The sequence below is a fragment of the Stenella coeruleoalba genome, assembly GCF_951394435.1.
Source record: "Stenella coeruleoalba genome assembly, chromosome: X".
NCBI classification, from domain to species: domain Eukaryota; kingdom Metazoa; phylum Chordata; class Mammalia; order Artiodactyla; family Delphinidae; genus Stenella; species Stenella coeruleoalba.
The window spans coordinates 102,811,417-102,826,130 of NC_137152.1; the positions used below are offsets into that span (position 1 = coordinate 102,811,417).

The window sequence follows — 14,714 nt, forward strand, 5'->3', positions numbered from 1 at the left end:
CTATTTTATACATATAAGTGTATATGTGTCAATTCCAATCTCCCAAATCATCACACACACACACCCTGTCACTTTCACCCCTTTGTGTCCATAGGTTTGTTCTCTACATCTGTGTCTCTATTTCTGCCCTGCAAACTGGTTCATCTGTACCATTTTTCTAGATTCCACATATATGCGTTAATATACGATATTTGTTCTTCTCTTTCTGACTTACTTCACCCTGCATGGCAGTCTCTAGATCCATCCATGTCTCAACAAATGACCCAATTTCATTCCTTTTTATGGCTGAGTAATAATACATTGTATATATGTACCACAACTTCTTTATCCATTCGTCTGTCAATGGGCATTTAGGTTGCTTCCATGACCTGGCTATTGTAAATAGTGCTGTATTACACTATATAACACAACATGTATTACTTGACCATAGGTGCGTGGGTTTACCTCTGGGCTTTCTATCCTGTTCCATTGATCTATATTTCTGTTTTTGTGCCAGTACCATATAGTGTTGAATACTGTAGCTTTGTAGTATACTCTGAAGTCAGGGAGTCTGATTCCTCCATCTCCGTGTTTTTCCCTCAAGACTGCTTTGGCTATTCGGGGTCATTTGTGTCTCCATACAAATTTTAATGTTTTTTGTTGTAGTTCTGTAAAAAATGCCATTGGTAATTTGATAGGGATTGCATTGAATCTGTAGATCGCTTTGGGTAATAGAGTCATTTTCACAATAATGATTCTTGAAATCCAAGAACATGGTATATCTCTCCATCTGTTTGTATAATCTTTAATTTCTTTCAGCAGTGTCTTATAGTTTTCTGCATACAGGTCTTTTGTCTCCCTAGGTAGGTTTATTCCTAGGTATTTTATTCTTTTTGTTGCAATGGTAAATGGGAGTGTTTCCTTACTTTCACTTTCAGATTTTTCATCATTAGTGTATAGGAATGCAAGAGATTTCTGTGCATTAATTTTGTATCCTGCAACTTTACCAAGTTCATTGATTAGCTCTAGTAGTTTTCTGGTGACTACTTTAGGATTCTGTATATAAAGTATCCTGTCATATGCAAACAGTGACAGGTTTACTTCTTCTTTTCCAATTTGTATTCCTTTTATTTCTTTTTCTTCTCTGATTGCCATGGCTAGGACTTCCAAAACTATGTGGAATAATAGTGGGGAGAATGGACATCCTTGTCTTGTTCCTGGTCTTAGAGGAAATGCTTTCATTTTTTCACCATTCAGAATGATGTTTGCCGTGGGTTTGTCATATATGGCCTTTATTATGTTGAGGTAAGTTCCCTCTATGGTGACTTTCTGGAGAATTTTTATCATAAATGGGTGTTGAATTTTGTCAAAAGCTTTTTCGGCATCTATTGATATAATCATACGGTTTTTCTGCTTCAATTTATTAATATGGAATATCACATTGATTGATTTGCGTATATTGAAGAATCCTGGCATCTCTGGGATAAATCCCACTTGATTATGGTGTATGATCCTTTTAATGTGTTGTTGGATTCTGTTTGCTAGTATTTTGTTGAGGATTTTTGTATCTATATACATCAGTGGTATTGTTCTGTAATTTTCTTTTTTTGTAGTATCTTTGGTTTTGGTATCAGGGTGATGGTGGCCTCATAGAATGAGTCTGGGAGTGTTCCTTCCTCTGCAATTTTTTGGAAGCGTTTGAGAAAGATGGGTGGTAGCTCTTCTCTAAATGTTTGATAGACTTCACCTGTGTAGCCAGCTGGTCCTGGACTTTTGTTTGTTGGAAGATTTTTAATCACAGTTTCATTACTTGTGATTGGCCTGTTCATATTTTTTATTTCTTCCTGGTTCTGTCTTAGAAGGTTATACCTTTCTAAGAATTTGTCCATTTCTTCCAGGTTTTCCATTTTATTGGCATAGAGTTGCTTGTAGTAGTCTCTTTGGATGCTTTGTATTTCTGCGTGTCTGTTGTAACTTCTCCTTTTTCATTTCTAATTTTATTGATTTGAGTCCTCTCCCTCTGTTTCTTGATGAGTCTGACAAATGGTTTATCAATTTCGTATATCTTCTCAAAGAACCAGCTTTTAGTTTTATTGATCTTTGTTATTGTTTTCTTTGTTTCTATTTCATTTATTTCTGCTCTGATCTTTATGATTTCTTTCCTTCTGCTAACTTTGGGTTTTGTTTGTTCTTCTTTCTCTAGTTCCTTTATGTGTAAGGTTAGACAGTTTATCTGAGATTCTTCATGTTTCTTGAGGTAGGCTTGTATTGCTATAAACTTCCCTCTTAGAACTGCTTTTTCTGCACCCCCTGGGTTTTGGATCATCGTGTTTTCATTGTAATTTGTCTCTAGGTATTTTTTGATTTCCTGTTTGATTTCTTCAGTGATCTCTTGGTTATTTAGTAGCATATTGTTTAGCCTCCATGTGTTTGTGTTTTTTATGGGTTTTTTTTTCCTGTAATTGATTTCTAATCTCATAGCGTTGTGGTCAGTAAAGAGGTTTGATATGATTTCAGTTTTTTTAAATTTACTGAGGCTTGATTTGCGACCTAAGATGTGATCTATCCTGGAGAATGTTCCATGCACACTTGAGAACAAAGTGTAATCAGCTGTTTTTGGAGCAAATGTTCTATAAATATCAATTAAATCTATCTGGTCTATTGTGTCATTTAACACTTGTGTTTCCTTATTAATTTTCTGTTTGGATCATCTGTTGATTGGTGTAAGTGAGGTGATAAAGTCTCCCACTATTATAGTTTTGCCCTTGATTTCCTCTTTTATAGCTGTTAGCAGTTGCCTTATGTATTGAGGTGCTCCTATGTTGGGTGCATATATATTTATAATTGTTTTATCTTCTTCTTGGATTGATCCCTTGATCATTATACAGCATCCTTCCTTGTCTCTTGTAACATTCTTTATTTTAAAGTCTATTTTATCTGATATGACTATTGCTACTCCAGCTTTCTTTTGATTTCTATTTGCAAGGAATATCTTTTTCCATCCCCTCACTTTCAGTCTGTATGTGTCCCTAGGTCTGAAGTGGGTCTCCTGTAGACAGCATATATATGTGTCTTGTTTTTGTATCCATTCAGCAAGCCTGTGTCTTTTTGTTGAAGTATTTAATCCATTTACATTTAAGGTAATTATCCATATGTATGCTCCTATTACCATTTTCTTAATTGTTATGGGTTTGTTTTTATAGGTCCTTTTCTTCTCTTGTGTTTCCCACTTAGTGTAGTTCCTTTAGCATTTGTTGTAGAGCTGGTTTTGTGGTCTGGAATTCTCTTAGCTTTTGCTTGTCTGTAAAGCTTTTGATTGCCCCATCAAATCTGAAAGTGATCCTTGATGGGTAGAGTAATCTTTGTTGTAGGTTCTTCCCTATCATCACTTTAAATATGTCATGCCACTCCCTTCTTGTTTGTAGAGTTTCTGCTGAGAAATCATCAGTTAACCTTATGGGAGTTCCCTTGTATGTTATTTGTCATTTTTCCCTTGCTGCTTTCAGTAATTTTTCTTCTTTTAAATTTTTTGCCAGTTTGATTACTATGTGTCTTGGCATGTTTCTCCTTGGGTTTATCCTATATGGAACTCTCCGCACTTCCTGGACTTGGGTGGCTATTTCCTTTCCCATGTTAGGGAAGTTTTCGACTATAATCTGTTCACATATTTTCTCAGGTCTTTTCTCTCTCCCTTCTCCTTCTGGGACCCCTATAATGAGAATGTTGTTGTGTTTAATGCTGTCCCAGTGGTCTCTTAGGCTGTCTTCATTTCTTTTCATTCTTTTTTCTTTATTCTGTTCCGCAGCTCTGAATTCCACCATTCTGTCTTCCAGGTCACTTTTCCTTTCTTCTGCCTCAGTTATTCTGCTATTGATTCCTTCTAGTGTATTTTTCATGTCAGTTATTGTATTGTTCATCTCTCTTTATTTGTTCTTTAATTCTTCTAGGTGTTTGTTCTTTAATTCTTCTAGGTCTTTTTTAAACATTTCTTGCATCTTCTCTTCTTTGCCTCCATTCTTTTTCTGAGGTCCTGGATCATCTTCACTATCATTATTCTGAATTCTTTTTCTGGAAGGTTGCCTATGTCCACTTCATTTAGTTGTTTTTCTAGGGTTTTATCTTGTTCCTTCATCTGGTACATAATCGTCTGCCTTTTCATTTTGTCTATCTTGCTGTGAATGTGGTTTTCATTCTACAGGCTGAAGAATTGTAGTTCTCCTTGCTTCTGCTGTCTGCCCTCTGCTGGAAGAGGCTATCTAAGAGGCTTGTGCAAGTTTCCTTATGGGAGGGACCGGTGGTAGGTAGAGCTGGCTGTTGCTGTGGTGGGAAGAGCTCAGTATAACTTTAATCCACTTGTCTGTTGATAGGTTGGGCTGTGTTCCCTCCCTGTTGGTTGTTTGGCCTGAGGCCACCCAGCACTGGAGCCTACCCGGCTCTTTCGTTGGCCTAATTGCAGACCCTGGGAGGGCCCACACCAAGGAGGACCTCCCAGAACTTCTGCTGCCAGTGTCCTCATCCCCGTGGTGAGCCACAGCCACCCCCCTCCTCTGCAGGAGACCCTCCAACACCAGGCAGTAGGTCTGGTTCAGTCTCCTGTGGGGTCACTGCTCCTTCCTCTGTGTCCCAATACACACACTACTTTGTGTGTATCCTCCAAGAGTGGAGTGTCTGTTTTCTCCAGTCCTGTCAAAGTCCTGCAATCAAATCCCACTAGCCTTCAAAGACTGATTCTCTAGGAATTCCTCCTCCTGTTGCCGGACCCCCAGGTTGGGAAGCCTGACATGGGGCTCAGAACTTTCACTCCAGCGGGTGGACTTCTGTCATATAAGTGTTCTCCAGTTTGTGAGTCACCCACCCAGCAGTTATGGGATTTGATTTTATTGTGATTGCGCCCCTCCTACCATCTCTTTGTGGCTTCTCCTTTGTCTTTGGATATAGGGTATCATTTTTGGTGAGTTCCAGTGTCTTCCTGTAGATGATTGTTCAGCAGTTAGTTGTGATTCCGGTGCTCTCGCAAGAGGGAGTGAGAACACATCCTTCTCCATGTAGATTTTATTATAATTGTCATATAATGAGTTTGTGTTTACTATAGGTTATACGCCTCTCTATTCTGGGCATGTGCATCCCGGGGAGGTTCCCTCGTGTTACTGTGCCCCTCTTTATCAGGATATGCTGCCCACTACACGACCATAGTTTCTCCTGTTCTGGGTGGGGTCAGGGGAGAGTCCCCAGATGGTTGGGTGTAACTTGACTTCTCTTTCTTGCCTTTCTCACCACTGTCACCTCCTTGCTGCTAATGTCTGACTAACTACCTAACATTTCTACCTTAAGCATTTATAAGAGGAGGCAAAAAAATAGGAATCTGAATATTTTAATCAGGTTTGAGATTTCCTTGAGATTTGGTAGCAACTTCATCAGTTTACATTAACTGATGCACATTTTAAAACTATGTTTGGTTAAATAGGACAGAAGTCCTAAAACTTTTTGGTCTAGGACCACTTCACACTCTTAAAAATTATTCAGGACTCCAAAGAGTTTTTGTTTGGGTGGGTTATATCTATCAATAATTACCATATTAGAAATTAAAACTGAAAAAGTTTTAAAACACAGGATATAGAACCACAGGTTTCATTAATCTCAAAGCAATGATATCACATATCAAGCAGCCTCTGGAAAACTCCACTGTACACTAGTGAGAGAATGAGAGTGAAAAAAGCAAATAATGCCTTCATACAATGATGAAAATATTTTGACCTTGTGGACTTTTGGAAAGGACCTTGGGGACCCGAGTTTTCCCCAGACCACACTCAGAATTGCTGCTCCAGATGAACTAAACTCAACACATCTGTTTGAAACTAATCGTGGTATTTGGAGGTTTATGAAACAAAAGGAACTGAAGGCATGGGGTATGGTCAAAAAGGTTTTATATTCTAGTGCTACTGTAGTCAGTTGGTTAGACCTAGAGAATAAGAGTATCCACTTGAAGGCTGGATTCTTCCTCAGAAAGCTAGGCTTCAAGGTTAAAAGACCATCTAGTCGGTATTTCTCTATTGTGATCCAAACAACCCCACATCAGAATCATTAAGGATTTAAACTGCATATAACTGTATTTCACTACAGATCAGCTAAATCAGAATCTTAGAGGTGGAGCCTGCGAACCTGCTATTTTAATAAAATCCCCAGATCCTCCAATTTCAGCTTTTAGAGAAATGAATTGATAAATATGTTTATTTAGGGGAAGAGTTCATCAGAAGAAAAGATCAGACTCTGGAGGGCCAGGCAATGGGAAAGTGTCTCTTCTAAGATTACTAGAAGATAATGGAGGAATCTCACTCAGGCATTAAAGTTTCAACAGCTCTATAGTACTATCTGAAACAAAGTGATGAGCCCTTCCAGAGGCACTGGGTCATTCTGCATACGGCCAAACCAGAGCAAGTGGAGATATGGGCTATTGCATATTTCAGGTGACCTATGAACTTATTTATATCTGTGGTTCCTATTTTTTCTCTAAAGTAGCAAATCATTCAGAGAATCTATAAATCAAATCTGCACTATCAGGAAACCAAGCAACCTTCTTGTTTTTGTTTTTTTTTAAAGGCTTTTCATTCTAATCATCACAGGGGTTTTCAGTGATTCCTGCTGTGCAACACAAGATTCTGAAATCCAATTAAATATATAGTCAAATACAAAAAGGCAGACTCTTTATTCTAACACAGCTACCACATTAAAAACAACAATGGGTGAGATTTACGTAGCACCAATTGCAACGTTTAAAGCATTTTACACCATGGTTTTTTTTTTAATACTGTGGTTAATCCTCCCCACTTTAATGATTCAGGAAATGAAGAACGGCCTTACAGGTAGGCGAAATAGGTGGCTACCTATGATAGGTGGCTACAGTGATATTTAAAATGTGTTGTGTCCCCAAATCTTCTTGCCCCTGAAATATAACCCATGGTTTTATTAACCTAACATATGTACAGTGATTTACAGATTGCAAAGTGATTTCATATAATTATCATATTTAATTTCCTCAACAGCCCTGAAATAGGTAAGAGGCATCATCATCCCCATTTTACATATAAGAAAACTGAGTCAACTATGCACAAGGAAAGGGATTATATTTTAATCACCTAGTTTGTAACAGTCACTTTTCACACACGCTTTAATATAATTCTCTCTATAATCCTACTTCACAAATGAGGAGAATGAGGTTCAGAGAAGTTAAGCAACCTGCCCAAGGTCACAAAGTCTGTAACTAGTAAAGTTGAGATTTGAACCCAGGTCTGTGTTCCTCTGATTCCAGAACCAAAGCCCTTCAAAAGTTGGCACATATGATTCATTTTTAATAAAGCTTGATAAAATGTTTTCAGCATGAATTTACACTTTCTTAATTATAAGCAAGAAGAAACTAATCTAAAATAGTTTTTGTTTTTTAAACATAGTGCTCAAGAAATTAAGTATGCCTTCAATTCCCTTGCATGTGTGTGTGTGTGTGTGTGTGTGTGTCTAATTGTTATAAACTTATGGTCTAATGGGTTACTGTAAAACAACTTTTTTCATTAACTTTCCTCATTTTACTTATTAGTCCATGTTTATATCTTAATTTATAATATATATCAATGTGAACATAAAATACATTAATTTTATTTTTTAATTAATGTGTTTTCCTAATTCAGAAAGGTATTCTCCAGAGTTATCATTAATAGCTCACTTGGACAACTCAACTATCCCCACCCCCACTTCACCCAACACACACACACAATTAACTCTATGTTCTCCCACTTGCTCCAATACTGGAAGATGGATGAGCTAACCATGATTATAAGTTCAGTCCCACCTTAGTGACATAGAAATAGTCTGAGCAACCCTATACCTGCAGTTCAAAAACTCAAAATCAATTTAATTTTAATACTGGTCATACTGAGCACATATTAAAATTAATTCATTAGTAATGATCACTCAGTGCTGTCCTATGACTAAGTTCTTTTCTCGTCACCAACCCTATTCGCTCCATGAGAGGACTTTTAGTCCTCATCCTCTTGCTGGACTGCCACCAAATGCCTAATCTTCAGTCACTTGCTACTCCTGCATGGGCAAGCTTTCTGAGATGCAATGCAGTTTGTATGATTTCTTCACTGCAGAACTATATTAGGATGAGTGTCAGTGAGTACATGCATTAAATAAACTAAACTCGGATCTGGTACACATCTGGATTACATCTGGATCAGATGTTTTGATCTGAGCCACCTATGTGATTCACCTAGAACTATAGTCAGGAGGCCACGTGGTTGAATGAAAGAAATACGGGCTCTGGTGTCAGATTGTCTGTGTCTCAATATTGTCTGCTGTTTACTAGTTGTGGGACCTTGGAAAAAACTACTTAAACTTCTCCCTGTCTTTATCTTCATCTATAAAATAGATATAATAATAGTAACAGCCTTAAAAGTTTGCTGTGAATATTAAATGAGACGAAATGTATTAAATATCTGGCATAGAGTAAGTAGTAAAAAAAAAAAAATCTCAGTTTCCTTTTCCTTCTTCATTTTTCTCATCTGGCTTGCCCAGCTGTTACTTAATTTCTAGTTCTGACTCTCAGGAGATCAAGAAAAATTAGAGTGATCTGTTGAAAGAATTTCTGATAGCTTCTGATTTCTATAAGAAAATAATCTGTTTTGGAGTCATTGCCATAAATTACCTGTTTAAAACAATTTTTTTAAAGTCTGGAGCAAAGAACTTGAGAAAAGCAATAATAGTCTATTGACCTTCATACACATAGGTCCAACAGTGAGGCATGTGTTGTTAGTTGCTTTTGCCAGTACGGGTAGTGAAATAACCACACTCTCACCTGTTCACCCTTGTCACTTACCACATAGTTTGCAGGACAGCTGGTGGCAGAGAGGACAGGAGTACTGCCTATAGTTGTGCAACTGAATATTTCTGTCTGGCCCATTCTGGGGTAGTACCATGCCTTAATTAATCTCATGCTTCTTAATACACTGAATTAAATAACAACACACCCTTAAAAATATCTGGTCTATCTTCTAGAGGTACTTTTAGACATCCTAAACTGAGAGCTTTCCACAGGCATAGCTACATTACATTTTGAAAGCGAGTTAATGGATGAGATCTTTTGACAACTGTCTCCCCAGAGATCAGCATGACAATCTCTTCATCACCTTCTTATTAGTCTGATGGAAAGAGAGAAAATCATCCTTATGTCTCTATCTCCTGGATTCTTTTTCCAGCAAAAAAGAAAGGACCTATTTTAAATGATACTTTGCCTGTACTTACGCATCTGCAAAGTTTCTTTGAAAAACAACCAACAACATCATTTTGGCAGTACAACCACATTTTTAATGACCTTGTAATTGCTGGGCAAATGTAAATATATCTCTTTGAATGGTTCTCACTTAGCATTTCAATAAAGTCCTCAAAACCTTTTGAGAGACATGAGAGTGATATCTGGAGCTGTGTCATGAAATTAGAGGCCATAGGTAATGAAAGGCATTTATAGCTTAGCTACTTTCACAGCTAAGCTACTTTTTGGCAAATCCTCAACTTCCATTACCCATTTTTTCCTCCCCAAAACAGTTATTCAAAGAAACAACAACAAAAACTATACACTTTATTACTTCATTTTCAGGGCTCAGTGGATAATTGAAGCAGCTAACAGCTTTGTGTCAAAAAGTAGGTTTTGAGATGATTCTAGTTTTATCTTTAACTATAAAATCGGAGTGCCCTCAAATATTCCCTGCTGGGTACAACTTTACTAGTTACCTGGCTGATCTGACTGTCTCTAGAGGGTCCAATTGGCTCTTTAACATTCTATTTCTGCCAAATATGAGCCCAGTTTGGATTAAAAATCTGAACGACAAAATTCCAAATTTTCCCCTTCATTCCTACCTCCATACCTGTTCTTTTTCTTCTTCTTTTTTTAAATTTATTTTTGGCTGCGTTGGGTCTTAATTGCAGCATGCAGGATCTTTGGTTTCGGCACATGGACTTCTCTAGTTGTGGAGCGCGGGCTCCAGAGCGCATGGGCTCTGTAGTTGCGGCACGTGGGCTTAGTTGACCCACAACATCTGGGATCTTAGTTCCCCAACCAGGGATTGAACCACATCCCCTGCATTGGAAGGCAGATTCTCAACCACTAGACCACCAGGGAAGTCCCCTCCATACCTGTTCTTGACATGGAATATTGCACCCACCCTTCAAAACACAACTCAAGCCCCAACTCCACATGAAATATTTCACAACTACTTTTGCCTAAAATTATAGCTTCTTCTTCTGAATTCCCATTGTGGAAAATGACAGCTAATAGTCTGTGTCTATTCTTTCTTACTGCATTCTTCTTTTATAGATGTTTTTCTCTCCCCCAGAAAGTTTGAATATTCCTTGAAGTCACTACCAGTTGCATATTTAACTTTTGTGGTATAATCCACACTAAACCAAATAGTGAATGCATGCAGTAGGTATTCAACAAACATTCATTGCACAAAAGCAAACAACTTGCAAGGCAAAATCTGAGCTAGAATCCATAAATTTATAATACCTATTATGGTTTTGGAAAATTCTAAGGTGCCATTGGCTTTGTCACTATGCCCAGCTATTTGCTGTCTATATTACATTTCACCCTCACGTAATCCAATTAAGGTGATACTTCACTAAATAGGCATTTCTAGCTAAAAACAACCAATTATTGCAATAGTTCGATAGTCATAAAAGGATTTCCTGGGGAATCCTTGCCATTATTCAGAAAAAATGCAAGCTCTCAAATATAAACTATGCAAATACAACTTACCAACTATTAGCAGGTATTAACCCAAGTTTCATTATTCCCTCTGATATGGCAAGTGTTAAAAGGGCTTTAAGGGTCTACCACAATTATATTGCTAATAATAACTTTTCTTTTACATAAGGACAAGTAAATAATAAACTAAAGAAAAATGGAAACTGAAGCTTGAGAATCAAGATATTTCTTAACAGTGAGCCATGCTAGGCAAGGGAACAGATTCCTCTGGGAGAAGTTTTGGAAACATGCCGCTTTCATCTTTCAATGAGATAAAGAAAACTCGACAGCGTATAGACAGGGACAAGGCACCCTGGCAGGAAGATGTGGACTTAGAGACCCAAAAGGTCATTTCTATTATGAGTCTGTTGCTTCACAGCAGTGACCATTTCTTTGCATTAGTATCTTGTACCTACCCCCTGCACACACGCATGCCCACACACACACAGCTATATATATAGCTGTTGAAATGTTGAAATGTAACAGCATATTCTGATATTGGGAATAAAGAAAGTTATTTTAAGGTCTTTGAAGTCTAGTCTGAACAACACAAATCTTAGGTGAATTTAAGGAAGTGGGCCAAGTTTTTGGCTTTATCCTAGAGCAAGATTAGTAATCTTAGATCAGGGGATGGCCGTCGTAATTTCAGAGCCATTAATCTGTAGATCGTTGGCAGAAAATAAAAGCTGAGGAAGTATACTTGCTTAAGGTAGGGAGGGGGAAGAAATTTAAGCTGGAAGAACAGAAAGTGCCTTATGCAAAAAGTTACAAGGCAAAATCTGAGCTAATATTTGTAAATTGATGTTATCTGCTATGCCTTTTATTTCCCCTCTCACTTGCAGGGAAGTTTCCCGAGCTCTATTCTGGGAAATATGTGTATATACAGACACACACACACACACACACACACACACACACACCATACTGAGCCAATAAACTAGAAGGTAGGATGAAGGGAAGAATTGCAAATTGGGCTAAAAAGTAAAAGCCAATATGATTCTTAGAGGGATTTTTTTTATAGTGCTATTCCTGTTTCATCTTCACAAGTGAGAGTCAGATTGCAAAGCAATTTAACCCCCCAAACTCTGTTCTCCACCAAGTTAATAGTATGCACCCCCTAAACTGGAAGTTTAAATTACAAGATTAGGCATGGTACTCTGCTCAATGTTTGTAATTCCACCCTGGAAGAGGAGATTTGATAACTACCTTTTCTAAATAAAACTTCAGAAATAACTCTTAACAAAAGACCATGCCACCATGATTCTTCTAAATTTGTCTCGATGATTTGTCTTTCTAACTGGACTGCAACAGGGTTAATGTAGCGAATGCCTTTAAGTTCATCTGCTACTGTGCAGAAAGGAATCATACATTTAGCTTCAGAGGAGCGTCACAGATTTATCCCCTCCTCCTCCCAGCTCCTTTTCTCCCTCCCTTCCCTAGCAACTGGTAACCTCATAAAGAGGACTCCAAATCTAGAAAGAAGCAGTTGGTCCCTGGCTTCATTCGACCTGCCAAGCTGCTCTAAAGCAGAAGCACCAGTCATTTCTCCAGACTGAGTTGGCTTGGCGTGGGCGTTCAGCTGGTTTTCTCCATCACCTCAAGAAGGCTTTGCTGATCAAATTTCTCCATGGCTTGTACTGAAAATGTGTAAGTACAAAACTGTGTACAACTGTTTAAGTTGAAGGCAAAAGACAATTTGAATTGTTTTCCTGTGTGAGTGCGACACGGACAACGGGGAGGAGTGGGTTGCGAAGGATGCAGAAGGGGATCACAGACAAAAGCGTGAAGGACGTAAATTCAGGTACTAAGAACACTGGAGTTTTAAATGTAATTTTGAAGTTGCAAATCCTTAGTCTAAATTGTGGGGTTTAAATATGAGGAAATTCTTACTCTAGGGTGTGGTATGGGTTGAATGAAAGAAAATTTTAACAAAAGTTGGTGTACATGTTGAATGATGCTTCATGAAAGAGAAACAAACTGGAGTGTTTGTTAGCATAACTAACCTTTCTTCGACTTCTGTGGAGAAAAAAAAAATGCTTTCCCTCATAAGACTTTCCAGAGCACTCCTACCAGAATCTAAATGATGGGTTTCGTGGATCATATATCCTACTGGGACTGAAAGAGCTGGTGTTTCCTCTGTTTATCTAGCATGCCTGCGCACTGCAGCTTTTAAGGAAGCTATCTGAGTCTTCTAGGCTGCCTTGTTGCCTTGAGGAGGTGGGAATATGGGGAACGGGGTGGAGCCACAGGTCAGCCATAAAGGGAAACCACAAAGCCTGATGCTAAAGAGGCTGCCTGGTGAAGGGCAAGTGAATCGAAGAAGTGTTTGCTGACTACACCTGGGAGGAGATTGGGCTCTCCCTTTTCCCACCGTGTATTCCAGAGAATTCGATCAATCACATATTTCAGATATTTTCTGGTCACCGCATTTTCTTTTTTTTTTTGCGGTACGCGGGCCTCTCACTTGTGGCCTCTCCCTTTGCGGAGCACAGGCTCCGGACGCGCAGGCTCAGCGGCCACGGCTCACGGGCCCAGCCGCTCCTCAGCATGTGGGATCCCGGGGCACGAAGCCGTGTCCCCTGCATCGGCAGGCGGACTCTCAACCACTGCGCCACCAGGGAAGCCTGGCATTTTCATTTTTATTAACCTATTCATTTCTGTTTTGGCAAGCCTTGGAGGGCACGCCCCTTCACCCACAGCAGTAGCTGCCGATGAACATGGGACCCCAGAGCTGCGCCCCGGCGTGCCCCTCCAGTGTCCGAGCTCCATGCAGAAGGATGATGTGGAATCCTGGGGCCTCCCTCGCGTCCCCCTGAGACCTCCCTTCAACGTACTGGCCGATCTAGCAAGAGAGCAACTGGAGCGTCCCTCAGAGAGAACAGGATCCTGCATTCCTGTCGACGATTCGAGAGCTCTCAACCCCCCCTATGAGCCACCACCTGCTGTTGCGGAAGAGTCCCTAGCAACAGCAGAAGTAAATAGCTCTGAGGGGCTGGCAGGCAGGAGGCAGAGGGGACAGGATTCTATTAATGTGTCCCGGGAATTCTCTGGCGGCCCTCCCGCACTGATGGTGGGGGGGACGAGGGTCAGCAATGGGGGCACTGAGAGAGGTGGCAGTAATGCAAAGTTATATGTGGCTTTGCCAAGGGGTCAAGGATTCTTTCCATCCAGGGGCTCTCAAGTAAGAGGCCCGCCACCTATCCCCACGCTTAGATCAGGGATAATGATGGAGGTGCCTCCAGGAAATACGAGAGTGACCTGCAAGGAAAGGTTGGCTCATGTTTCCTTCCCACTGGGAGGCCCGCGGCACCCCGTGGAGAACTGGCCAAGGCCTATGCCCTTGTCGTCCAGCACTCCAGGTTTACCTTCTTGCACTACTGCTCATTGCTTCATTCCTCCTCGACCTCCAAGTTTCAATCCATTTCTCGCTATGCCTATGGCTTTTGCTCCTCCCCCGATATTTGGTCCTCCACTGCCTTCCTATTTTGCCAATTTCCCTTCCTGGGGAATGCTGGCTCCTGCATCCTCAAACAGAGAGAACAACTGATGGCAAAAAAAAAGGAAGGAGGGGAAAAAAAAACGGTTGGGAAAAGAGGTGAAAGTTACTCATTTATGTTTTTATATTTGAAACCCCCTACCCTCTTGCGGCCTGTTTAGCACTAATGTGCCTTACATACTTGGAAATTCAATAAAGGCTCTAAACTTTGAAATATTGTGAATTATTTTTTAAAATGTCACTTTTGGAGCTGAAGCCTTGGGTTTTGTTTTCTGCTTTTAAGAAAATGAAAGCAGTAATGTGCCAGTGTTTTGTAAGTAGCTTAGTTGAATCCCTACCAATGGCTTGCAGCTGTGATTGTGGGGAGGTGGGATTGGGTTCTTGTTAGACTTGGCGAGTCCGGGGTGGGGAATTCCTACCTACCTAAGGCTATGGGGGTTGCTCAGT

The 14,714-nt window shown here is 39.7% G+C and overlaps 1 protein-coding gene across 1 annotated transcript; it reads left to right on the forward strand.

Moving 5' to 3' along the window:
• Window positions 1-12,398: 12,398 nt before the first annotated feature.
• On the forward strand, window positions 12,399-14,318 carry PRR32 (proline rich 32; the record flags this gene model as incomplete). Its single annotated transcript, XM_079911382.1, has 2 exons — window positions 12,399-12,418; window positions 13,442-14,318. The coding sequence occupies 2 exons, from the start codon at window positions 12,399-12,401 to the stop codon at window positions 14,316-14,318; spliced, it is 897 nt and encodes a 298-aa protein (XP_079767508.1).
• Between the last annotated feature and the right edge of the window lie 396 nt (window positions 14,319-14,714).